The sequence below is a fragment of the Syngnathoides biaculeatus genome, chromosome 18, assembly GCF_019802595.1.
Source record: "Syngnathoides biaculeatus isolate LvHL_M chromosome 18, ASM1980259v1, whole genome shotgun sequence".
NCBI classification, from domain to species: Eukaryota; Metazoa; Chordata; class Actinopteri; order Syngnathiformes; family Syngnathidae; genus Syngnathoides; species Syngnathoides biaculeatus.
The window spans coordinates 12801595-12829097 of record NC_084657.1 but is presented as its reverse complement, the minus strand read 5'-3'; the positions used below and the strand labels follow the sequence as shown (position 1 = coordinate 12829097).

Sequence of the window (27503 nt, the reverse complement as noted above, 5' to 3'; positions counted from 1 at the left end):
TTATTAAACCATGGGCTGTAAATGAGTGTTCCCCATAGTTAATGCTGTTACACATCTGTTGAACTGTAAAAAGAAAAATGGGAGATTTTTTCACAAAGTGTGGTTGTTTTTTTGCGGGTATTTGCATTTCAGTGAATTCCAGAACATCCACCTCCAGCAAGTATGATCCAGATATCCTTAAAGCAGAAATCGCCACAGCCAAAAGTCGGGTAAGAGGACGTCACAGATTAACATTGTCACGCCATACACGTGTGCACTCCACGATCTTCCATGGAGTACGTCACCCGTGCCTAACACAAGTAGTACTCGTAACCGCAAGCTTTTGTCATTACCCCGCCTGATTTCCTATAATTATAAAATTGGACAATTTTGTCTCATGGTTTGGGTTGGGTTCCATGACTAAAACATCCATTCATCATCATGGTCACATTTTATTTAAGTGAAAAAAAAGTTTAATGGAACAAACACCATGGCTGTCATCTGATTATTGGTCATACAATAAATAGATAATCAACGCTCATTTATCACAGGGGATACAATCCTTGATAAATAAAATAGGCAATCTAGTTACATACCAGTTATAAAAAAAAAAAAATTCTCCCAGTTGAAGTTAACTGTAAATAACAAAAAACAAGAGAATTTGGTATTCTATATCTCAATACTAAAATCTTCAACCGAGTTATGTAATCCATTCTAACGTTAGCATATAATGTGAACGTTACAGACGGACACTTGGAAATTAGCACAGATGATGTTAATGGTTTTGGGGGGGCAGTAACCAATCGCAAAAATCCTTATTGGTGGTTTATCTCCTTGTTTTGGGTTTAAAAAAATGTCATTTTTTTTAATATAATTAAAATGAGCTTCAATTATTCATGAGTTTTCCACTATTTATGGCCTGGTCCCAATCCCCCACAAATAATAGTTCACTTTAGTGTTTATCAAACAACAATGTTGTTTTAGAAGCTTAAATTCGCACCCCAATTCTTTTTGCTCTGTGCAATGACAATGTAGGCTTTTTATCTCATTGTATTCTACTCTATCCTCCATTTCATGTCTGTCTCAGGTCAACAAGCTGAAACGGGACCTGGCCTGCATGAAACAGGAGCTGCAGTACAAAGAACAAGGCTTTGAGACCCTCAAAGAGTAAGCCGTTTCACTTCTGTGTCTTAAAAGCAAACGTATATCTCTTCTTGCCAGATTCCCTCTGCTGTGTAACTCATTACAATTACACATTTGTACAAACATCATCACTCTGGGGCGCTATAAACGTCTCTTTATCACCTCAGTTATTGCCTCACCATTTATCGCACATTCCACGCTGCCATTAAACATGGACTCTTCTATCAAAACACCAGCTGAGGAGAGTGAGTGGACTACAAATGGAAGGTGCAGCAGCCATCAGTCGCGCTGCTGGCGGTGAAAGGGATTCATTCTTCCGTTTGTTTTAATTCCAGACCGTCACTATCGTTCATGGCTTTTATGTTGCGTGCGTTTATTGAAGTTCTCTTTTTTTCCCAACAAATCAGCTGTCAGTCGGAGCTCAGAGGGAACAGGAATGTTTGCTCCTTGCTCCCTTTCTGGCTCGTGCAAGTGAGAGTGTCACAGGAGGATTAATGAGTAGCTAGTGGTTGAACAACATTCCTGCGTGGCCCCCCACCGCCCCCCCCCCTTCCTCCACCCTCCCACCTCTCTCCTGTTACAGTCATCAGACAGCGCTCTGTGACCTATCGCCACTTGCGCAAATACAAAATAGGCTTAAGGCTGGAATGCGGCTGCCCGCTTCCTGATAAGATTTTGCTAAATACTTGACAGGTTTTTAAATTTTTTTGGGCCCAGTGAGAATGCGTGGGAAACCTTGTTTCTTGAAGTCGAAGTCACATAGAAAAAAAAAGGATGGAACAACCAGGAACAAAACTGTGACAATAATCATATTCATACATATGGTGCTATGGCTGCATGTGATGATCAGGCACTCAACAGTATGTAGACTGACTTACAATGTACCAGTTAACAGCAGGCTGCTAACCTGAGGTCATAAGCAGGCCAACGCTGCACTGACTCATTCACTTACAGCCACGTCACTCACCTGTTCAGGTCTTACCTTTTAAAGCCACACACACTGAAAGTCATAGAAATTATACTGTGGACCTGGGATAGGCTCCAGCACTCCCACGACCCTTGTGAGGGGAAGCAGCTCAAGGAATGGATAGATGGAATGTGAGGATGGTAACTCCCAAGTGGGCAACAATAATACCTGTACCTCACTTGCACAGTTTAATAGCACAAAATCATTTTTAAGCGATTAAAAGATGGGATAATTGGTGTAACAATGAATTCTAATAAATGTTTGATTGTTGCTGGCTTACCTCTGGTTCAACATTAGCTTGGCTAGACTCTGGGACACCGGCAATATTCTAGTGAGGATAAGAGGTACAGAAAATGGATGTGTAAATTATACAATTATAAATATTCATATAACATTTTAGTTTATTTTATTCAATAATTGGTTAATGAATCGTAGCCATAATTATTGTAGAAGATAAGGCACAACAACAGACTGAGCTAATGTTGGCAAGTACGTTGATTTTATTACATACACAGTTTTACCCTTTCCACATGCTTTGAAAACTTATAAACTTGAAAGACTAATAAAAAAAAAACACTATAGTATTCCTTGGCATCTGTTCTCTTTTTGAATTAGAACTTACTTAGAAACACTTCTGTAAAATGTTCAACAACTAATGTAACTAATGTTACCCTATGGTACCAGTATTTTAAGTTGTGACTAGTTCTCCTGAATCTGTACCCGCTCTGCCATGCTTGAGAAGCACTTAAAGAGGATTACAGTACTCTCTCCCCTCGTTTCGCTTCCTCATTCACTGTGTAGGTCTCTCTCCCTCTCTCTCCTTGTCTCCCTCCACCTCCTCCCTCCCTGAAGAATGTGGAAGGACCTGTTGTCATGATGCAGGCATGACCTCATTACCATAAAACACTTGGCTGCCTCCAGTGGCTATTTGCCATACAGTTGCTCAACGCTCCTTGTCCTTGTAGATGATAAACATGCAGAGTGAAATAATATTGAAAGCTGGTTTAGTATTTATCCGGTGTCTGCCCGCAAGGGGTTTGGCCCCACTAGTTACATGTCGTGGTCCTACTAGTGTACAGAAATTTTATACAGTAGTGGAAACCAGTAAGTTGTGTGTGTGGGGGGGGAAGATTATCAGTACTTGTTAGCCACAGTTCTACTAGTGCGCTCAACCGTCATACTAGTGAGCATTTGATCCTTTATTCAAAATCCCTGGGATCCAGCTTTAGGGGCATGCACTAGTACCCTCTTTGTCCTCTTTAGTAGCAAACCTTCAGGATGCTAGTTGGACAACTACTCAGTACTGAGGCAATGCTGTACTGTTGTTGACATCTGTATACCATTAGTACTACTAATGACATTTAATTTTACCAAGTTGCATGTCGTGCTTTACTAGTAGTATTATTAATGCGTAGATGTCAACGAGTTTTGCCTCATAAACAAAATATACAGTCATCTCATTTTTGTGTTACTTGTCTTACAAGTCAGGACAAAGGTTGTATTAGTAAATAGAGCTCATGATATGGATGTCAAGAGTGCTTAATAAATGCGCTTTCCACATTGAAAGGCAGATAAACGACATTGAGCAAACAAAACTCTGCTTCCTTCCCCGCAGGATTGACCAAAAGGTGTCCAAAAGCCCTTACGGCTTCAAATTGCAGGAGGCGCAAGCCATCCTCAGCGAGGTGCGCTCCATCCGGGACACCATCAGCGCTGGGGAGAAGGAGAAACAAGAACTCATTCAGGTTTGAAAGCACTCTTATTTGCCACATACTATATAGTTCAGGAAAAAGTCCCTTCAGAATTCCTACTTGGGCAGGAGGGAATGACTGAAAGATTCTGAATTCTGAATTTGGAATCATCATTTTACGAGATAGGATTTCTTTTAATACATATTATGTACTTATGAATGTGTGAATGAAGTCAATCGTTGCGGACACTCACTTTCCATCTTGGCCTTCCCTCTTTTGTGATCATCTACAGCTGACGGCTTACTCTGATCCTGTTTGTCTGTGAATGTGTTTGTGTGTTTTTGTGTATGTATGTCTGTTGGTGCCCTGGGTAGCATTCATACACTTCATGGTAACTGTAAACGTGAAACATGATTAATAAAAATCACATGTGTGATAGAGGTTCTCCCTCAGTTTTTTAGGCAGGGTACATGCATACTTATTTTTAACACAGAGATAAGATCTAGGGGGAAAAAAATCAGTTTCTGTGTTCTTACTGCTGTTGTGTATGGTGTACTCAAGATGACTAACATAACACAGCACACACATATGACAACAATAAGTAAGTCTCCTTCAGGTGCCACAAAGCATCTGGACAGTTGAAAAATACACAAAAGAACAAAAAAACAAATACTTTGGAGAATGATTCAGTCACACCAATTTGACCACACATGGATTTGCCATCATAATTATTGAACAGGTCAACTACGCTCATCTACAGGTAATATAGATCGGGGGGGAAGATGTCACACACCCAATACCACTGGATAATCGCACAGCAGAATCTTTCAGAGACATCTGACTGGAAAAATAGTGTGTAACACACTTTAACATTCAATTGTCAGCCCTGAGAGTTTTCCGAGCAGATTAGGGAGGAAAAATCACTTGATACTCAGAATAATCTTTTAGAGGTATCTGACAACGGGGCCTTTCCTCACTTTGATTAGGTCCATGAGTACCGTGTTTTAGTTGATCACTATGGCAAGAAGTAGTGTTGTGATCAAAGTATAGTGTCCACATATCGTTTTGTGTAACTTTTTGTAGAAATTGGCGGTTCTGAAGGATGCTTTCCAGCTGGACTCGGGCTCACAGCAGGATCTGTGGGGCACCAGTCGATCGCTGGCCAACTCAGAGCTGTCCATCCCACGAGTCTACTCTGACGCCGGATCGCAGACCGACATCCCCGCCGAGGTAAGTCCCAGTCACGGACCAGGGACTGAGCCAAAGAGAAAATTTTGTCTCTGACGCTGCTTGCTATGTGTGCGTAGGCCACAAGGAACTCCAACAAATTGGCAGAAAAAGTCCGTCTGAGTCTGAAGTACGAGGAGGCCAAGCGAAAGTAAGCCATGTTCGGTTTGTTCGTGCGCTTTGGCTTTTTTCGCCACCTCAGTCCCTCTATTCATCCTCCGTGACACCCACCAGGATCGCCACCATCGAGGTGCAAATCGCCAAGCTGGACAGCGAGGCGTGGCCAGGCCTGCTGGACCCGGAGCGCGACCGCCTCATCCTCATCAACGAAAAGGAGGAGCTGCTAAAGGAACTCCAATACGTGCGGCCGCGACAGCGCCTGGAGCCCAATGACGCCCAGAAGCTGGAAACTGAGAAGAAGCGTCTAGAGAAAGACCTGCAAGCCGCAAGGGACAACCAGAGCAAGGCTCTGACTGAAAGGTAGATGGGGCCCTCTTCGTTTGTTAATATTCATTTTGTTCCAAATTTCTCATTTGTCATTTAGAAGTCAAAGCATTTCACTTTTTCTGCATTTTATTATGTCACCGCCTTATTCCAAAGTGGAACACATTGAATTCATTTTTCTCACTCAAAGTTATTTATTGGGGTTTGGGGTGAAATTTCAGTACGAACATAACATATTCCATAGCATTTGCAGATTAATTTAAATTTACTTTCTTTTAAATTCCCAGTTTGACAAAATAATTGACCAACAAATTTCAAAGTATATCTTTTTCCAGTAACTTTCTGACTATTCCGATCTTTGCATCTGAGTATGTCAACGTGCTGATATACACATTGTGGCCATTTCCTGTTCAATCGTGACATACTGTCCATTTATAAATGAGTCTAATCTGGGTCTCGTGATATCAAAATGTGAACGGCATGATGAAGAAGAGTATTTCAATACCAGTGCTAATTGAACCGGTCCATTTATAGATTAAACACACATGAATTTTGGCATCCAGTTCCTTGTTTGAGAATAGCAAGTTTTGCAAAAAGTACTGAAACATTGAACAGTTACAGTATGTAAAATTAAATTTACCTGTAAAGGTTCGAGTGCATTTTATATTTTGGAATAAGGCTGTAACATAACAAAATAAAATGAGCATCTTCAGGATTTTTTATATTGTTGCATCGTCGTATAAAAAAAAAAAAAACGTTTCTTCTCGTAAAGAAATGATGTGTAAATGTCCCTTCTCCTGCATAAGAGAGTGTTGCTAGCAACCAGTTACGAGCCCGGGCATTTACGACTCCAGAGAGAAATAAGCTGAATTGTAGTTGTGAGGCACTGTGTACACTTTAATGATGTTACATGCAGTGAATTTGATTTAGGAAATTTGTCCAACACCTCCATGAAGAATACAACAAAAACTTTTTCCTAAGGCATCTCTACAGTAATTCCCTAACTTATTCTATATACAAGAAAGGTCACGGTGAAGGTTATTGCGAGGTGATGAAAAACAAATGACCTTCAGTTGTCCTTTGACCATGTGTGACGTCAAACCTGTGCGATCTTTATCACAAATAACTGGCTCTGCCCCCCCCCCCCCAACCTCCTCCCTTGCACTCTTAACAGGAGTCCTGTTGTTCAGGTTGGACCCTTCCTCAGTTCAAACTCCCTTTGTGCCCTGTCTCCTGTTACCGTAACACGAGACACTCACAAAAGAGCCTCTTGTGGGCGCCACTCGGGTGCTCATGTTTACAAATATACATACACAACATTAAGTACACTCGCACAATCCAGTGAGATCCTTATTGATCTCCACTCAATGTTCTACTTGCGACAACCACAGTAACAGACGTTGAAAAAACAGTCTGGTTATAGATTTTCTTGAATCAATAGTTCCATTTTTTTTTTTTTTACACCAAGAACCACCTCAAAAGATGCTTGGGTCTCCAAAGTAACACAATCATGACCAATATTAAACTACAGTAGTTTAGTAAACCTAGTTCTTCAAATATCAGGCAAAAAGTGGATTTAATCTAATTGTAAACCACTGTAACATTGTGCACAATTTGAGGATTCAGATTTTAAATGTAGGAAATAAAACTGTAGTTATATAGTTATTCAATTAGGATAGAAAAGTTAATCTACACTAGAGTCCTACCTCAAGTGGAAACAAAAAATAAATGATTAAATGCCAACATATTGAACTTCAAATTTAAATGCATATGAACTGTAGTTAACAAATGCACTCTACGAGATAAAGCAAAACTTTAAGCCACAGTAATATTTTGTACCGTTTCGATTCAGGATCTCATCTCAAATTACTCAAAATTTACTTGGTGTGATTTTTACATTTTAAAATTTTTTTTTGCATTTTTGCCAGTCATGGTGGCAGGTTAATTCACAGGTTAATTATACCTTCTGTCATCTAGTGGAAGACCATTTAATTGTTCTGCTGTCACTCTGTCACTGGCAAAGACAGATGAACAAAGATACATTATCTGTAGGAAGTAGAGTAAATAAAGCTTTTTGGACCAATCAGGGCACATTTATTCTCCGCAACACACCTGATTTTGTTGCCATTGGTGACTTTCAATTTTAATTTTACAATAGTGTCTTCAATCCGAATAAAAAAACTAGACATATCTTAATTGTTTTAAAACCACTTTTCAGTTCAGATATTGACGTGAACGGAAGTAGTACTATTGAATTAGTAGAAAGTGAAGGTTCAGTGGTTGTGAGCCACATGGAGCTGCTCCGTAACCCGATCAAAGGCTTCCTTTCTTTGGCCCGTTTCCATTCGGAACACTGGATCATGTGACCAGATGTCAATGGCCACCTTTCCCGCTAATAAACACCACTATCACTTGAACTCAGGAGTCACCAATAGCAGCTCATTGTCCTAACCTTTTTTTTATTTTTTATTTTTTTTTATTGTCTTCATTGGGCTTCGGCATGTAAATCCAAATCAAACATTTAAATGAATCGTCAGCAAACATTTTAGTAAATGACTTGTTTTGTGGTTTCCAGACTGCGACTACACTGCAGGAGGAACAAGCTGGTCAGGGAGCTGGAGGAATTGGTCCGACTGGCTACGTCGTTACATACTCAGCTCAAAAGGTTGGTTCCCTTGATAGAAAAATGAATGCACTGAAGTCTATAATATCTACACAGAAGAGCTAACATCAGTGTTGAAGCAATGAGGAGGAAAGTCCCGCTAGGCTCATTTTCCCCTGTAAAGTTTACACATTTTTATGACTGAGATCCAAATTGGAGTATTTTCTAAATTTTCTCAAATATGAATTTCGATCCATTTCCTACCCCATATGTCCTCATTAGTGGGGCTGGCAAATTAACCAGCTGACTTTGGGTAAGACAAGGTACACCCTGGACTGGTCCCAAGACAATGGCAGGGAAAAGAAACAATAATTCATACTCATATTAGGCCCGATGGACAATTTAAAGTCTTCTTTGAACCAAACGTGCGGGCATTTGTAATGTAAGAAGAAGCCAGAGTACACGGAGACAACCCATGCCAGCACTAGGAGAACATACAAAAAAATCCACTTAGTAAAGATGGAGGCAAAATTCGAAGCCAAGTGTACCGACCGCTTGTGCAGCCAAATGTTAATATATTAATTGAAATTACCCATTTATTTCATACGTAATAGTAAGTCCTATTGTAAGAAGAAAAAAAACAAGACTCAACAATTAAGTTATGTTGCTCTGGTGCCACCTATAGGTCATAGTTGTTACTGTAAGTCCGTTTCGCCTTCATGGTGTACACAGAAAAAAATGTTGATGAAAAATGTTAACTATATAATTTAAAATAAAATTCAACAACTTCTCCAGGGTGTTTTTTCTTTATTTGATATGTATAAAATAATTTGTTTTTTGACCAATCAGTCAATATTAAATTGGCCTAACGGCATAGTGGTGACAAGCAATGTCCAATTTAAACAATATATTACTTTGCACATATTAAATACTCATTCCCACTTTTTTGTTCACATATACTATGCACAAAATGTTTGCGATAATCTCCATTATCTTGGGTGAAATCTCAAAGAACCTAAATGCCATATAAGCGGTCCAGGTGAACCAAATCTGACCTTTCGGAAAGTTTGGAATGTCTCCAACTTGCCAAGTCTTTATGTGACTCTTCCATTCCCTCTGTTGCAACCTGCCTAAAATACTCTTATTTCTACACTTTAATACTTGCAGCATATGCAACTTTGTATTCATTGTGTGTGTCTCATGCAGCCTATCCGCCAGCACATTGTCATGTTCGTCCGGCAGCAGTCGAGGCTCACTGACCTCGAGCCACGGCTCGCTGGCCACAACATCCAGCTTGGGCTCTACATCCTCCCTCAGTTTCACCGACATTTACCTGGAGCAGCCAGAGCTGGCCGACCCGGACTTCCAGAACAAGCTGGACAGCCTCTTGCAGGAGGGCGGCCAGGTGGGCTACCGGCCCTCCAACTCCATTACCACAATACATGAACACGAAGTGGTGACGGGCGGTGAAGGGAGGGATGCCGAAAGGCCTGATGGCCAAATACCCGGGCTGGGTGGATACACTGCCAACAAGGGGGCGGGAGGAGTTGCTGCAGGAGATGTGGGACCATCCAGGATTCAAGCACTCAGACTCTCAGAGACCCCTCACTCCATGAGCTCGTTGTCGCCGCGCTCGTCGCTTTCCTCGCTCTCGCCGCCATGCTCACCACTGGTCACAGAAATTGCTTTCCTGTCGGGGGAGGCCTTTGCTGGCCAAGCGGGGCCTGGCGGGGTAAGCCTGGACCTGGATCTTCAGAGCAGACTAGCGGAGCTGGACCTCAGGCTGGACTCCCGGCAGCAGCAGGAGCATAGCGCCCCAAGTGGGCTGGAGGAGAAGCAGAAATATAGTTGTGTGCTGGCGGAGGATCTGAAAGGTAAAACACTTGACCTGTGAATCCGTATTTATCCCTGGGCATATGTTCCAGACCCACCCAAAAAAAAGAGCCCATATAAAAAAAAAAAACAATTCGTTTACCCCCTCACACATGCTTCAAAGATATTTAAAATTTATCTCATCTCTCGCAGCGAAGATATGGGAGACTGTTTTTGTCTCCCATTTCAACTTTATTCAAACAAAACAGAATTAAATATTTTATATTTATATTTATCCAAAGCATTTACTAATGGACATCTGCTAGCTTTGAAACTATTAATTTATTCAACAAGAAATCTATCTTTTTCAGGTAAAACGACCTCTACGCACTTAATGTGTTGATACACTCACCCAGTCACTTTTTTTCATACTTTTAGCTGTAGAGTTGCAAGTGATGACAGCGGGGCCAAAGAAGATGGGCGTGATCTCGGCTGTGTCTGACGAGTCTGTCGCCGGGGACAGCGGCGTGTATGAACCCTCTGACCGCAGGTACTAATACCATCCATCCATTTTCTGAGCTGCTTATCCTCACGAGAGTTGCGGGAATGCTGGAGCCAATCTCATCTGTCATCGGCCAGGAGGTGGGGTACACCCTGGACTGGTCGCCAGCCAATCGCAGGGAACACACGCCTGCCTTTGGTGCTGGCAGCTTGGGATCGATTCCCGCGCAGTGGTGATGTAGATATCTGCCCTTCGACTAGCTGGCGACCAGTTTGGGGTGCAGTCTGCCTTCCCCCGAAGTTAGCTGGGATAGGCCCAGCTCTCTCCTTGGATAAATGCAAAGGGGCTGCGTCAGGAAGGGCATCCGGCGTAAAATCTGTGCCAAACGAATAGGAGCGTTCACCTGAGATGTGGCGACCCCTATCAGGACAAGCCGAAAGAAATACATTTACGTATAATGTTTGTGTTTCCTCCAGGCCAGGGCTCCCTCCTGACGTCATTCTGGCCTCCGATGAGGAAAGGTTGCATTTGGGCTGCGCTCAGGTGCAGCTCGGCTTCCGTTACGAGCCACGGGACCTGCGTTTCACTGTCTCCGTCATGCGGCTGTCAAACTGCAGCGCCCTCTGTCTTCCCCCTGATGAGAAAATGTACGAACACAGTTGTAGTTTCACTCGGCTCGGCTCTTGCCACGTAATCTCCTCCGTCGCTGAAAAAGCTAACGCGTGATGTTACCCGCAGGCACGTTCGCGTGGCGGTGCTCCCTTGCGTGGAAACAACCCGCTGCCTATTCCGAACATGCGCCTATCCGCCTCAAGACATCATGGAATTCAACGAGGTGTTCGGAATGCATTTGTCCCACAGTGCACTGCGGCAGAAGACATTGAGGGTGGACGTGTGTGACACAAGCAATTCGGGCCATGAACGATGTCTGGTGAGTTCTATCGTGTCCTCCGACAGTCTATCACTCTCGGCAAGACGCTGGACTACTCACAGTTAGTTTATATTCACCATTAAAAGTGTTTGTAACATTTTTTTTTTTCCCGTTTCCCCTCCCTTCACAGGCAGGAGCTCAGATCAGCCTGGCTGATGTGAGCTGTTCGGAGGACAGAAGAACTACATGGTACAACCTGCTGAGTCATACTTTCCTCACGGACGTCAGGGACAAGGACAAGGGCAGCAGCGTCGCCGGTGCCTTGGACAGGGTAAGAGATGACACGAGCGTAGGCTGCGCACAAGTTGGTATGACTCCTCAGTAAGCTGCAGTAATATTAGTTGTTTTCAATCTAAATAATGTCTGAAACGACTAAACGTCAAAATGTTGTGTGTTTCAGATTGAGGCTTCAAGCAATGAGGCAACGTGGTGAGTTCCAGTCAGAACCTGTTGTTGACAATGCCATGCACCGACTTCCACACACACCGCTACGGTCTTTTTGTGAAACATCATCAACACCGTGACGAACATTTCTTCTTCACCTTTTATGGCTTACACGAGAGTGGGTTCGAATGGAACAGGGATGTTTGCAGGTTGACAAAACGCTCTGGAACGTGAGTTTGGAATGCCGCCGTACCTGTTCCTGAATGTAAATAAATCTGCTTGGAATTCCAAAACATCTTAAAACATGCATTAAAGGGGACATATTATGGAAAATGGACTTGTATACGTATGTATATAAGAGGGGCTTCTGGAGTACATACCCATTTGTTAAAAAAGTAAATCTTTTGCCATCTTCCTCATTCTAAAGTTGTCTGTCAATAAGTCAAGCGCTTGCGCCTTGCTGTTACATAAGTGTAGGGTGGAATTTGTGAGTCATGTTTCCATGTGCCACAAACACACTGTGGAGTAGATGGAGAGCTGCCACTACAGGTAAAATTGCGTTTACTGGCTTTATGGGTGCTCGCTTTTGACCCTCACACTCTGGGCTCTGGTCTCACAATTAGAGGCCACTCTAGTTGGAAGGCTTAGGCTCGGCTCTGTTGTCGTCATTGTAACGAAACCGGTACTTGCCATTGGCTCAGCAGTATACGGTCCAGCGTTTACACCTGCTGAACTGTTTTAAGCAGGACATGCCAGATTGTTTTAATTTGTGGGGAAAAAATGCATTAAGTGTCTCTTTTTTAAAGTAGTTAACATTTATATTTTGGATACTATTATCAGTCATTTTATTACTTTTGTTTACTGGCCTGCTTCAATTCTTACGGCTAACTCTTACTTTCAGGCACGGGGACCTGCTGGAGGTATTTGACGATGAGGAAGAACTCTGCGCTGCTGGCTCGGAGCCTCTAGAGGAAGGAGACCTGTTCTACGCCAATGCCTGCCAATGGGAGGCAGAGGAAGAGCAGCAGGAAGATGAGGAGGATGAGGAAAGGCAGACCAAAGTGCTCCCTCTAGCTCCCATTGCAGAAAAGGTAAATCAAAAAATGCTGCTGGATGCTTTGCTGGATTTTACTACCCTTTCAGCAAAATGTTCATGTATGCAGAGCAGAATTGCGCTTCCCCTTCTTGCTAACTTCTTTGTGCTCGGCTAAGGTGAACAAGGAGACGACCATAGAGGGCTTGTCTTCATCCAATCACCACTCAGTGGTCCGGCCCAAGGAACGGCGGGCTGACCTCTCCCAGCAGCAGGCCTTTATGCGGGGCAACGCCATCATCCGATCCAAGACCTTCTCCCCCGGACCGCAGAGGCAGTACATTTGCAGGGTAAGCCAACTCGTAACTCCGACAAGGACCAGTGCTCGGCTGCAGCTCGTTCATCTGTCTGCTTGCAGATCAACCGCAGTGACAGCGACAGCTCCACACTCTCTAGGAAGTCTCCGTTTGTGCGTAACGCCTCGGAGAGACGCAGCATGCGCATGAAAAAGGTACAAGATGACGTAGAATTAGAAATCAAACACACCTTGAAGATGTCAATTTAATTTAACACATTACAAATTTGATTGAATTCTGCTTTTCACAATCGGTTTGATAAGTAATACATTAGAATGACTAAGTAAACTTGCATTTCTTGAAATTTATATATATATATATATATATATATATATATACACACACACACACATATTTCTAGATCATGTCATAAAATATAGATATTTGTCAAAAAAGTTACTTTGTAGTCATTCATAGAAATTATAATAATTCCACCTTTCGTAATAGTTACATTAAAAACTTATTGTATATCAGAAGAGCTTTCTTCTACTTTAACATTTTTATTTTAATAGTAATTATATACAATGGTAACATCTCAACCGTTTTTAAATATTTGGTCATCCGGGTATCAGCAACATAAAATTTCAGTAGCGATGTAGGCTAAAGTTTTAATGGAAAATGAAGAATTCAACATTAACACTGCGTTTAAATGTAAGAAGTGGGGGAAAAAAACCCTAATAATTCTATCAAATTGTATTGGCCAATTGTGCCTGAATAAACGTTTCAAAACTAACAGTTCTAAAAATGTATTAAATTCAAATATTTCTTTTACTTAAAAGTTAAATACAATTGAATTTAAGAAATGTACTGGACTGAATTAAAAAAAAAAAAAAAAAGTTCTAACCACTAATTTTATACACAGAACATTTAACTCTGTGATTCTTTCGCTTAAGAAACACCAATATACAGTTATTACTTCTATTGCCATTTTCTGATCGAATACGGTATCTTTTCCTATAAAGTATGATCAAGCGCATTCTTAATGTTACAATTCATTCATTTAACCTTTATTTAATTTGGTAAGGTAATTGAGATCAGATTGTCATTTGTAGTGCCAGCCTGGCGGCCTTGTCAAAAACGCATTCAATGTCTTGTGTCCTCCAGCCTCCCGTGCAGGTCAAAGGTCTAGATGGCCTACTGCGCACCTCTCTGGACCTGGAACTGGATCTGCAGGTGTCCCGCACCCGCCAGTCACGTCTGGCTCAGGAGCTGCACGTGCTGCGTGAGCTCAAGGCGCAGCTGGAGACGGCGCGGCAACAGGGCCAACGCGAGCTGCCCGCCTGGGTCAGGGAAGACGAACGCTTCCGTCTCCTCCTCAAGCACGCCGAGAAGCAGGTGAGCGTTCAGCAGATTGAGCTAGCCCTTTTTCCACTAATGTGGAACGTTTCTGTACATGGAGCGGAATAAATGCTCAAACATCTCCGGGCTCACGTGCTAACCTCGCGGCTGTGTGGCTCAGACTCACGAGGAGCAGCTGCAGGAGAAGCGGGTGGAGAAGATGATGAGGGCGGTGACGAAGGACGTCCACAAGATCAGAGGACGCAGCCGCAAGGAGGTGCCCGAGGTGCAGACCTTCAGGTCAGAGAAACCGACTTATTGAGTCTTGAGCCGGAAAGACTCATCATACTAGTTCTTTTAGGCGGCTTCAAGAAAACAAAGAAATAAATGCCCCCCGAAAATGCACCTTCTTGTGCATTTAGTGAAACCCGTGGCCTATATTGAAGTACAAAATGTTGCCATTTGATTGTTTGTCACCGGTGTTGTGTATCTCCAGAGAGAAGATGGCCTTCTTCACACGAACCAAGACCACCATTCCGGACCTGCCGGCCGACGACGTGTAGCCAAGCATTTCAAAGCGTCTCCACCTCCTCCTCCCTCTCACCTCCCGCAAATCAAGTCAAAACGGTTATATGAGGAATTTTACAATCTTGTAGACTCAAAAACAAACATGACCGTGACCACTCAGCATTGTTAGCTTTTGTAAATATAGTGACAACACCGTTTGAGTTTTCCTTTTTTTTTTTTTTTTTTTAATTTCCTGCAACTAACATGCCTTTGAAATCATTCCAGCACAAACAACAGCACAAATATCAAATCTAACAACAATGGTACTGAAACAACGGAAGACGATTAAAATCATAAGAACAATATGAAGAATTTTTTTTTCCATTTTTAATGATGTATCTTGTTTTAAAGCTCTTTAAATCCACTTTAACTGGAAGCGATCCTTATGATAGCATCCATTCCAGGAACTCATCGCACACCATTTCTCTCACAATATCGACCACAGTACCTTCATCAGCAGTGCAGAAAATATTTTAATTCTTAAAACTCTTTAAAAAAAAAAAAAAAAATCTGGTTGTTTGTATCCTAGTGACAGGACTGATGGTTGTAATCATTTTTTTTTTTTTTACATTCTTCTCATTTTTAGTAAAAAACAAACACTCTCTCACTCAGGTAGGAAAGTAGTTAGTTTGCACTTTAACAATTATTGTAAAAGTTGTAAAGAGAAAAAACAATAATTGTCACGCTGGAATAATTGAAACGATTTCTTTTTTTTGTGACTGTGAACGTCTCGATTGTATTTTTTAATCAGCAAGCGCCAGCCAATAGGAGCACACCAGCACCTTGCTCTTCTTTCTGTTTGGCTGTTTGATTGAACTTGTGTCATAACTATGAATTAACCCCCCCCCCCTTTCTTTTAACTGGACTCTCTTAAAAAACAGAACCAATACTAATCTTGTCTTCAATAATTTGGGCTGTGAAATTTGTCGAAAGTTAGGTGTACGTTTGAATTGGAAGTTAAGAGTTTCGGAAATATTCCAACTGTAGCAATCAACAGTGAATAGAGAGTAACTTCATCCAATCGATCATATTCAAGTATGAATGTAAACATTTTGTATTTTTCACAAGATGACTTAATTGCTCTCTTTTCGTTTTAACTTCACTCAGTGATTGATTGGAACCTAAAACAAATATCGACCAAGTGGCAGCTCGTAATGTTGAAAAACAAAACCAAAAAAAAATTGGTGCACTTATAACACTGCTAAATTCCTTTTAATTCCGTGGAAATTTTCCAAACTTGAAGTTTCCTGGTATTTTGCAACCTATTATTCGTAAGTGTCTCTAAGACTGTTTCCCCCTGCTGGACATTAGATGGTGGATCCTCCAAAAACTGGTTCCTCTCACCCACCATCAATGAAAATGTCATGTAACAAATGCCCAACTGTCACTTAATTGGGAAAAGAAGGTTATCATTAAACCATAGTAAAGTAAAACCACTTGCTCTTTGACAGGGCAGGAACAGGAAGGTGTTTGTGAAGCAATACTATCACTTTGTGGTGCTTAAGAAGTATCGGTGGAATGTTTCTTTATGTTAGCGTCTGTTTGGGGAAAATTAACAATCGCTCGGATTGTACTGAAAAGCTTCGACCCATTTGCATCTTTTCAGCAATAACTCCAGTTTTGTTCGACGTCATTCCAGATGTGTCCATGTTTTATTTTTTTCTTTTCTTTGTGTGTATTTGAGAGAGGGGATTTTTTTTTTTTTTTTTAAATCACCTTCATCTTTCAGACTCTGAATAATTCTAATTTGGATCGGCACCAAGTTTATGGACCTCCCCCCAGCTTTCCTGAAAATGTATTAATTTTGTCCCTCATCCAGCCGCAAAATCCCGACAGTTTTGTGTACACTATATGTATGTATGTCCACGTTCCAAGTTGAGGATGAAAAAAAAAAAATTCTACACACTCCTTTACTAATGTCATTTTTTTGGGGTGGTATTCAATAATGAGACCATGATAAATCATTTTAAAACACGAACACTGCTCGTGACTGAAAGAAAAACGTACCAACAGTATAGTGTGGCGGCGTCATGATGTTTTGGGACTATTTTTCTTCCACTGGAAGAAAAGCTTGAAAGAAGCTGGAGGGATTTATGAACAGTTTGAAATACTAATCAGTGTCATCAAACAAACTGGATTGTGGCAGTGTTGTGCTGGCTCCCTCAATTTCGAACGTAATTGATTCATTCCGATCACGACGTCCGCACTTGCGTTACTACGTGATGAGAGGGTGTGCGCACCTGTGCAATCACGTCAAATTTTTTTTTTTTACTTTCCTCTCCAAAATTCTTTTAATTGAGATGCACAGGGTATAAGATCACGTGACTAGTGGTAAAATATTTGTAATGATTAATTTTTTTTTTTTAACAGAAACCTGGCATTTGAACAAGGGTGTGAAGACTTTTCAAACTCACAAGTGATGAGAGAGAATTGGGAGTTAGATGTTTTGTTTTGAAAAATCCAAAGGCTGGAATATTGTTTTTTTTTTCCTCCCCTTAATTTGAACACTTTGTTTGTCAAGAGAATCTCAGTGTATGTTATACATGTGGATAAAGGAATGTAGTTTTTAACCACACGAATGTTGAGAAAAGCATGCTTTTAAAAAAAAATGTAAAATGTTTTCCGCCCCACTGAATCTGTTGAAGATGATGAGGTTGAGGATGTGGGTGAGTGTGCTCCCGTTTGTATGTAGGAAACAACCAGCATTAGTATTTATTGCACTTTTTTTTTTTTCATTTGGGTGTGCTTTTTGCTTTTTTTTTTCTCCCCCCCTCCCCCTTTTTGTTTTTCATCAAAAGCTGTGAATTTAATTCCAACACAGTGTACTGTCGACCAGAGTTGTAAATATTTCACCAGCACAAAAAAAAAAAAAACAAAAATACACTATGTTTTGTAGTTTCACAACAAATAAAATAAAAGGGTATCTTTTGTTTTGTGGTCTGGTTGTTTTTGTTTTTTTTTAATTAATGGAAGTGTCTTTTTTTCACATAAGTATTTTGACAGATTTTTATTTTGTGTTTTCTTTTAAATACATGCTTGGATTTAAAATATATTTGTGAGATTTGAATCTATCCTTTTTATATTTCGGGTATAGATTTCTGTGCAGACTCGAAATTCAAATGTATTTATTATATATTTTTTTAGAAACAGAAAATTTTAAATTAAAATTAGGCTCTATTTACTATTCATTATTAGATTTTTGTTTTGTTTGTTTCGTGACATTTTTAAAAATTGATTCCCGAAATTGGATGGTTTATCCGGCAAGAGTGCAATTCTCCTTCTTAAGCAGCAGATGGCGGCAAATAAATAAGCGTCTGAGTATTTGAACGAACAAGAAGTTTTCCTTGACTTCCCGGAAGTAAAGCTGAAAAAAAAAAAAAGTTGACGCGTGTTTCATCAGCCACGCAACTTCTCCGCGTGGGCTCTGGTTCCACGTCTTCGCTGAGTTCCTCCTTTAACCACGGCGCTTCGGAATGGACGGAGACCGTGTGACCGAGTACGTGACGCGGCTGCAGCAGCAGGTGAGGGCCCCCGCTGGCACGGAGGTAGCCAAGTCAAAGCTCACACCGGCTCAACGAGTCAATGAATGACTGCCAAGTAACTCGAGCGTTAAAGAAAATGAAGTCATGAGGCAGACGAGTCAACGTATGGGATGTGATTTTGTAGCGCTCAAAATCGGAATTCATATTTTAATCAAGAATTTCTTGAATTAATATGAACATAAGTTGTTAGTTGGCTTGGCACTGCCTCCACACCCCCGCGTCATAATTTGTGACTGCGCTCTCCCCAATATTCTCATTTGCAGTATTTCAAAATTTCTTTCTTTGTTCTTGCCACCAAATTCCACCGCTGAATCGTCCACACATCAGTACTATCGACGTCGTTGAATGTTCCTCAGTAAATGGTGGAACAGTGTGGCCTTGTTGAGGTCGGTCTCTGATTTCAAATTTAATCCCATTTATTCTTCAAAACTAAAAAGTACCGTTATGTACTTTTGGTATACAGTACTGTATGGGTGTGTCACCCGTTCATTTGACGGCCTTTTTACTCTCTTCATGACCACCCTGTGCTATTGGAACAGCTTGTCACTGAGACAATTGGACTTTCGATTTCAATCTGATACAGTTTGATTTCATAAAGTGTTTTTAGCCCCAATAAAACTGATTACAATGTCATTTATGATAATGAAACTTCCTGGCGCCGTTTTAATACACAGTAAATTTATGGTTCTCCCGCTGTAATTATGCGATTGCAATGCTTTGCTCCAGGAGTGCGAGATCCAAAGTCTCTCTGCCGAACTGGAGGTTCTGAAGAATCCGCAGCGGTTGAATCCGTCTTGTCATTTGGATGAGCTGCGAGAAGAGAACAGCAGGCTGCAATATCGCTTCAACATTCTCAAGCGGGTGAGGGGGACGCATGGGAAACTCTCAAGTTATTTAAAATACATTTAATAAGATTTAAAATACATATAAAGTATTTATCAAGTAACAATTTATTTTTAGTGACTTTATTAAAAAAAATGTGATCTGTTGCATGGAAAAAAAAAACAAACAAACATTTGTGCATGAATGTCTGTAGAGTCTGCAGGAGGAGGCTGCCCACTGCGGGACCGCCATGATGAACATCAACCAGCGGCTGCAGGACATTTTCGCCCGGGCCATCCGGGCCTCCTGCCCCGAGCTGGACAGCCCGCCGCTGTCCGTCACGCCCAACCAGCAGGCCAAGTTTGGGGACTACCAGTGCAACAGCGCCATGGCCATGGCACAGGTAGCCGGGAATCATTTGAGGGATAAAATGTGGAACAGTTTCAGCAGCTGGTCTCAGTTAAGGTTCATGACTTGAATTTGAGTGTCTTTCGGATGGCAGATGTTGAAGGCAAAAGGAATGAACGTCAGCCCGAGGGACTTAGCCGAGAAGATCATTCAGAACATTCCGGAAAATGAACTCATCCAGAAGACTGAAATCGCAGGACCGGGTATGAAAGCCATCCCGAGCGCATTGCACGCATTTTCTGTCCATCATTTGTGAACTATTATTATTATTATTATTTTTTTTGTAACTGCATTGCAAAGGTGGGTCAGACTCCCGTTGACACAAACCAACAATTTAACCTTGAGCTTGCTTGTCCAGGCTTCATCAACGTCCACCTGAAGCGTTCGTTTGTGTCCAGGCTGTTGAGCAACCTTCTGGTCAATGGTGTGCAGCCGCCTCCGCTCCCCTCCAGAAAGAGGGTAGCTACGTCCTCCAAACACTGATCTAAAAAAAAAAAAAAAAAAAAAGACTCTTAACGCATATGTCGATTGGGTAAAGTCATTTGGCCGCCATCTTGGTACTCCCAAAACGTATGGAGGACATGGTTTACAGGTTGGATCGTGGCGGGGTTTTTCTCAAAGTTTGGCACGTAGAATTAAAACTGGTCGTGTGAGCATGACATTTTTTCAGTTATGGTTACATGAAGGATTTTTAATATGACTTGGTGAACCAAAAAAAGGGTAAGTGCAATGGAAAGACATTTAACACCGCAATTCGCAAGAAAGCTTGCATTTTACCTAGGGCCCGATTTCCATGACATTTTCCCAAAATACGCTGTGAAGCACTATCATCATAACGTAGCAAAAAAACTCAGCATTTTCTTTGTCATAGTTAGTCAATCACTTAGATGTATTTTTTGAAATAATGACTCTCAATGGGAAAATACATGCTAAACGCTAAAAGTTCATTTTTTGCCTCTGCAACGTCCTATTTCAGATAGAACATTGAAACTTGTTTTCTCGCATTTGAAAATCAAATTCAATTATCAGATTTATGTATAAAGAAATTCATCAAAAATTTCACAAATGTGTTTTCTTGCTTATCCGCTGATGACTTTTGGGAAAATATCGACATCGCTTTTTCGCGAAAAACCGTCGACCTATAAAGGTGAAGCAGAGAGTCAACGGTGACCAAAAACAACCGGAAACAAAACTTTGTCCAAGTGAATTAAGCTCATCAGAAAATGAAATAAAAAAATAACTTTACAAGTAAACTTTAACAGTGTCAAAGTAAATCTTAATTTTTTACCTGTGGGATGTTTTCTCACAGCCAGGAAACTGACAATTAACGCAGAGGTCGGTGTGGTTGTTTTGGGAGTATCAAGTTCAGTTTTGGTGGCCAATAAGCCATCCAGTTTTTTTTTTTCGTTTTTTTTTTTTTTTTTTGATCAGTGCTTCCAACGCATCACCATCGTTACCTCCACCACCTTTAAATCCTTTCTAGTGTGATTTGTCTGTGTGTGTGTGTTGTTCAGGTGGTGGTGGACTTCTCGTCGCCCAACATTGCCAAGGAGATGCACGTGGGCCACCTGCGCTCCACCATCATCGGCGAGAGCATGTCGCGCCTCTTTGAGTTCCTGGGCTACGACGTGCTCAGGTGGGTTGTTTTCACATGTAATGCAGAAGAACCTCAAAAATCCAATCTGCAAGTGGTGCTGGGAGAGAACGTTGCGGGTTCCGCTTTGTTCATATAGCACAGGCACGTCAAACTCATTTTTGTCGTGGGCCACATTTGTAGTTATGGTTTCCCTCATCTTTAATCCTTTAATGTTTTGTTGGCTTCTCCTCAGGCTGAACCACGTCGGCGACTGGGGCACACAGTTTGGGATGCTCATTGCGCACCTGCAGGATAAATTCCCAAACTACCTGACCGTATGTCCCCCCATCGGAGACCTGCAGGCCTTCTACAAAGTTGGTCTTCCATTTGAATTAAAATAAATAAATCAATCTCAGCCCGACCTCTGTAATTGGCCATCTTCTCCAGGAGTCCAAGAAGCGTTTCGATGAGGATGAGGACTTCAAGAAGCGAGCATATCATTGCGTGGTCCGGCTGCAGAGTAAAGAACCCGACTTCATTAAAGCTTGGAAGCTCATCTGTGACGTCTCCAGGAAAGGTGATGCTTTATTTCTTATCGTCTTAATTGCGGAAGGTCAGAATAAGTGATCGATTTCAGTGTGGGACCTGGTCTTCCAAGTACCCCAATTTACAAGTTTATGCTGTTACGAGTTGTCACTTAACGTAATTTCTGGCCTACGGAGCGCACCTGCCTATTAGCCTCACCCAGTACATTTGTAAAGGAAATATCATTTGGTACATACATAAGCCGCACCTGTGTAAAAGCAGGATGTGCCCACATTGAAACATATTTACAAAGAAAGACGGTACACGGAAATAGTTTTCAAAGTTTTAATAGCTTAGCTTAACATAGCAACAACACAGTAGCACGAACAGGGCTGTAAAAAAAAAAAAAACAGCCATGGCAGCTACAGAGTAGCAACACGCTAGCATAGCGCTAAAAGGGACTGTTTAAAAAAACATACAGGTAAAAATTACTGAGACACAGCATTAACACAGCAGTAAGATGGTAGCGCGGTACTTACAGGGCCGGTTGGAAAAAAAAATACCAGTAAAAATCACTGGGACACGGCAGTAACACGCTAGCACAGTGCTAACAGGGCCAGACCGGTAAAAGTCACTTCCTCGGCACATATATTCCACCGGTCTCACGCTTACCTTTTCTGTCGAATGCCCCCTTGCGGCCGTTACAAAAAATGCACAAATTAGCCCCATCACCGCATATGCCGCAGGGTTGAATTCATTTGAAAAAAGTTGTGGCTTATAGGCTGGAAATTACAGTAGTTATGATTATTATTTTTCTGTCATGCGAGAAAAAGTTGCCGCTGCTCAAAGTCACCAAATATGGCTTATTTTTTTTTTTTGGGGTGGGGGGCTGTTATGTGGAACTCTTACTTAGTTGTTTTTTTTTTAATGTTAGGTTATTTTTTTTTAATGTGAATTATAAGCGAGTCTTAATCTTTCATATTTTTTTGTGGTGAAGCAATACCATATCATTCATAGGAAATTCCAAAATGAATCAAAGACTCTGAATGTGGTTTTAACGGGCATCTGCCGGCCTCCAGTCCAGGCCGGACACCGCTAACGTGGGTGTGGCTTTTCAGAGTTCCAGAAGGTTTATGACTGCCTGGATGTGAACATCATCGAGCGGGGGGAGTCCTTCTACCAGGACATGATGACTGAGGTGGTCAAGGAGTTTGACGAGAGAGGTGAGAAACTCTTGTTCAAAGTCTCGAGGGCTGATATTAACACCTTTCCTTGGGGCTCCTTCACTAGCATTGTTCAATTTTTAGCCACTTGGAAGTACAAAAATAGAACCTGTGTGCAGTACTGCGATTTGGCCACTAGGGAGCAATGTTTCTTTATTCATTTCTAGGCTGATGACCTTCCCTCCCTTCTCTCTGTCTCTCCCTATTTTTTTGACTTTTTTTTTCCACCCCGCCCATCAAACGCCACCAGGCATGACGGAGCTGGACGAGGGCCGCAAGATCGTCTTCGCCCCGGGTCAGTCCATCCCGCTCACCATCGTCAAGTCGGACGGCGGCTACACGTACGACACGTCCGACCTGGCCGCCATTCGCCAGCGCATTTTTGACGAAAAGGCCGACATGATCATCTACGTGACGGACAGCGGGCAGGTGGGGTCAGCCGGCGATGACTGGCGGAGTGTGAAAATAACAAATTTGTAAAATTAAAAAGAAATGCACTTTTTTTTTTTTAAATAAATTATTATTATTATTATTTCAGGGTACACACTTCCAGGTGGTGTTCGCCGCTGCCAAGATGATCGGATGGTACGACCCCCAGGTGACCAGGGTGGAACACGCCGGATTCGGAGTGGTGCTGGGAGAAGACAAGTAAGATTGAAAACTCGTGGACGGAAAATATGATTGCAGCACGCTAACGGCACATGTGCCAAAAATTAAGACGCGATGTGAATAACTGGTCGCGACGGCTGTCATTTTGGAGCATCCTGGCCCGGTCCACCATCCAGACGGCCGGGATGAGTGATGAGGTTTGTCTTACGGCTTTTTGTCCCGCTTAGGAAGAAGTTTAAGACTCGCTCTGGCGACACGGTGAGGTTGATGGACCTGCTGGACGAGGGACTGAAGCGGTCCATGGACAAACTTAAGGAAAAAGAGCGAGACAAGGTACGAAAGGGGGGGGGGGGGGGTGCATCCATAATCTTGTAATAGTATGGAGAAAATATTGTAAACTCATGCAGAAAAAACGGAATATGAGAAGAAAACACACATGGAAAGTTCATTTTTCAAGAGAAAAAGAATTACTGAAGTTACAATTTTATGCAATGTTGAGAAACTTTGTCTATTTACTAGAGAGAAAATGAGCTTTGTTTTCTGAAGAATTTCTAATTTTAGACCAAAAAAAACCCAATAATAATTTGATTTTGTAGGTATTAAAAAACAAACAAACACATTTGTCTCTTCAGAGGCAGCATGGTGACTCAGCTGGTAAAGCGTTGGCCTCACAGTTCTGAGGACCTGGGTTTGATCCCGGCCCCACCTGTGTGGAGTTTGCATGTTCTCCCCCGTGCCTGCGTGGCTTTTCTCTGGGCACTCCGGTTTCCTTCCACATCCCAAAAACATGCAACATTAATTGGACATCCTAAATTGCCCCTAGGTGTGATTGTGAGTGCGGCATTTTGTCTCCATGTGCCCTCCGATTGGCCGGCAACCAGTTCAGGGTGTACCCTGCCTCCTGCCTGTTGACAGCTGGGATAGGCACCAGCACTCCCCGCGACCCTCGTGAGGATAAGCTTACTTAGAAAACAGGCAAAAAAATCAGAGCTGTGTAAAAAGGGTTAATGAAGATTGCTCATCATTTTTTTTGCTTCTTTAGTTCTTTCCGCTTTTATTGCTCGCATTTGGCATTTTGGTGCAGGTTTTGACGCCAGAGGAACTGACCAAGGCGCAGCGCTCGGTGGCGTTTGGCTGCATCAAGTACGCCGACCTGTCGCACAACCGCATCAACGATTACGTCTTCTCCTTCGACAAGATGCTGGACGACCGCGGCAACACGGCGGCGTATCTCCTCTACGCGTTCACCCGCATCCGGTAAGCACCCTGGCGTACGTCCGTCCCCGTCGCATCCGCACCTCCCCGACTCCCTGCGCTCCCTTTCGCCCCCCCAGCTCCATCGCCCGTCTGGCCAACGTGGACGAGGCGTCCCTGAAGAAGGCGGCCGAGAGCGTCGAGGTGCTCCTGGATCACGACAAGGAGTGGAAGCTGGGCAAGTGCATCCTCCGCTTTCCCGAGATCCTGCAGAAGATTCTGGACGACCTGCTGCTGCACACGCTGTGCGATTACCTGTACGAGCTGGCCACGACCTTCACCGAGTTCTACGACAGCTGCTACTGCGTGGAGAAGGACCGACACACGGGTAACAAACGACCGCAACGGTGCAATAGTACTTCTACTCTATTACCGTAATTCCCGGCCTACGGCACGCACCTGGTTATAAGCCTCACCCTGGACATTTGTAAAGGAAATACCATTTGGTACATACATGGGCCGCAGCAACACGAGATATTTACAGGGAAAGACGGTGCACAGAGAGATTAATGCTAGTGCCGCTGCGCTAATGCTAACGCTAGTGCTAGTGCCCTTGTGCTAACAGGGCCAGTTAAAAAAAAAAAAAACATACTGGTAAAAAATCACTGACATAGCAGTAACACTACCACACCGCTAGATGGTACACAGAGTTTAACACTAACGCCGCTGCGCTAATGCGAACGCTGGAGCTAACGCTAGTGCCGCTGCGCTAACAGGGACAGTTAAAAAAAACAATATACTGGTAAAAATCACTGACATACAGCAGTAACACGCTACTGCAGCATATAGACGCTACACAGAGATTTTAACGCTAGTGCCGCTGCGCTAATGCTAACGCCAGTGCAAACAGGGCCAATTAGAAACAAAACACGCTGGTAAAAATCACTGACACGGCAGTAACGCGCTAGCGGAGCGCTAACAGGGCCGGACCGGTAAAAGTCACTTCCTCGGCACATATATTCCACAGGTCTCACCCTTAGCTTTTCCCGCCCGAGTGCCCCCTTGCGGCCGTTAGAGAAAATGCACAAATTATCCGCATAAGCCGCAGGATTGAAAGCGTGACGTCTATGTCCAGTTGTCCAAGACAAGCAGAAGCGGGTCAACAGTCCAATTCCTTATCGGCATTAAATATGGGTCCTCTATGCCAAGTGTCTCTCATACCTTTGTTTATTATCACCCGCTAAATGTTTTAACGGTATCTGAGACATATTTTCGTTACATCTCAACGGACTTAGCATTGAACAATGCTTTCCTTGACCGGCAATACGGCCAGTCACGTGACTTCGTAGGTGCAGGAGTTCGATAGCCCACAACTCGGATGCTCACACGCATACTAACGCCGCTAATCTCGTCTCAAAGAAACTCGGCAGTAAATGTCATCCTTGCTGGAGTGTTAACATTTAAGGCTTTAAGCGGTTTAATTATGTTAATTCCCCATTAGCACAGCGGGGCGAATAAATACGCTTGCGACCCCCCTGCAGGATTTGTATAGTCGGACCTGATACGAAGGACCCCTCTCGTGTTGGAGGGCCGATCGTTTTCAAACTCTTTTCACGTTTCTGAATTGCAGGGGAGGTGGTGAAGGTGAACATGTGGCGAATGTTGCTCTGCGAAGCCACAGCGCTCGTCATGGCCAAAGGCTTCGACATTCTCGGCATCAACCCGGTGCAGAGAATGTGAAGGCGTCGACCGGCCGCGCGCTCCCCGTTATCGCCCACTGATATGATCATGAACTCACTTTATCGTCATGTTTCCATTTTATTTTTTAATTAAAAAGATGATGTGGAACACGCTGCTTGCTGGTTATCACATTTTTTTTTTCTTCCCCTTCTTCAGCTGTTTTGTTCAGAGACGTCTCTCAATGGTTACTTTTTACTTTTGGCTACGCAGATACAGAAATGTTGTAATAATGCGTTAGTAGCATTTGCACCAATGTAATGTTAAAAAGTATGTGTAATCTTAAAATTGTAAAATGACTCCCTGTTATATGCAGATTTACATACCTGGTGCCAAGTGTCCTGTCATGATCCAAGCCTCTTATCCTCACAAGGGTTTCAGGAAAGCTGGAGCCTATCCCAGCTAGCTTCAGGCGAAAGGGAGACTACACCGTGTCAGTCGCAGGGCAGATATCGACACCATCACTGAGCGGGAATCAATCCCACGCTGCCCGCGCCAAAGGCAGGCGTGTGTACCACTACACCATCAGTGACTAGGGGTAATGTGCTAGCCTTAGCCTTTGTGTCAGAAATATGGATTTCACTCAAAACAAGTTGTTCTTTTGTGGTAACCTGAAAGTTATTCAATGAAACATTGAAACCTTACACTTACTGCTAACGCTAGCATCCATAGCAAATTACATGTGAATAAGAGTTGTGCTAAACTGCAACTCGTAGAACACACAATACTAGATTCCCGCATCCTAATGTAGGCATGCATGCTTGAGGGCCTGTAGCTCAGTGGTTAGAGTGATGTCCTGGTAAACCAAGGGTCGTGAGTTCAGATCCCGTATCGGGTGTAACAACTGTGCCAAACAAATGCGAGCGCTTTGCTGTGGTGAGCCCGAATTAGACAAGCTGAAAGAAACTTAGTGACTTATTTACATGCTTACCTGAAACTAGCATACATAGA

General features: G+C 42.6%; 2 protein-coding genes across 2 annotated transcripts in view; both read left to right on the top strand.

Moving 5' to 3' along the window:
• The window catches only part of wwc1 (WW and C2 domain containing 1), a 28085-nt gene extending 10252 nt beyond the window's left edge, over nt 1-17833 (top strand). The window contains exons 4-22 of the mRNA XM_061803485.1: nt 133-209; nt 1067-1146; nt 3705-3834; nt 4864-5010; nt 5088-5158; nt 5242-5487; nt 8027-8116; nt 9260-9927; nt 10304-10415; nt 10844-11014; nt 11106-11298; nt 11429-11569; nt 11699-11727; nt 12584-12773; nt 12895-13065; nt 13134-13226; nt 14176-14406; nt 14531-14649; nt 14846-17833. Coding sequence (XP_061659469.1) covers nt 133-209; nt 1067-1146; nt 3705-3834; nt 4864-5010; nt 5088-5158; nt 5242-5487; nt 8027-8116; nt 9260-9927; nt 10304-10415; nt 10844-11014; nt 11106-11298; nt 11429-11569; nt 11699-11727; nt 12584-12773; nt 12895-13065; nt 13134-13226; nt 14176-14406; nt 14531-14649; nt 14846-14912 — 3026 coding nt within the window. The 3' untranslated portion in view covers nt 14913-17833. The remainder of the gene's footprint in view (nt 1-132; nt 210-1066; nt 1147-3704; nt 3835-4863; nt 5011-5087; nt 5159-5241; nt 5488-8026; nt 8117-9259; nt 9928-10303; nt 10416-10843; nt 11015-11105; nt 11299-11428; nt 11570-11698; nt 11728-12583; nt 12774-12894; nt 13066-13133; nt 13227-14175; nt 14407-14530; nt 14650-14845) is intronic.
• Nucleotides 17834-18250: 417 nt separating this feature from the next.
• rars1 (arginyl-tRNA synthetase 1) lies at nt 18251-26670 on the top strand. Its single transcript, XM_061803203.1, has 15 exons — nt 18251-18437; nt 19185-19319; nt 19495-19683; nt 19783-19891; nt 20047-20147; nt 21203-21324; nt 21518-21638; nt 21712-21841; nt 22908-23012; nt 23263-23441; nt 23551-23660; nt 23849-23954; nt 24706-24878; nt 24956-25203; nt 26446-26670. The coding sequence occupies exons 1-15, from the start codon at nt 18390-18392 to the stop codon at nt 26553-26555; spliced, it is 1986 nt and encodes a 661-aa protein (XP_061659187.1). The 5' UTR covers nt 18251-18389; the 3' UTR covers nt 26556-26670.
• The last annotated feature ends 833 nt before the right edge of the window (nt 26671-27503 follow it).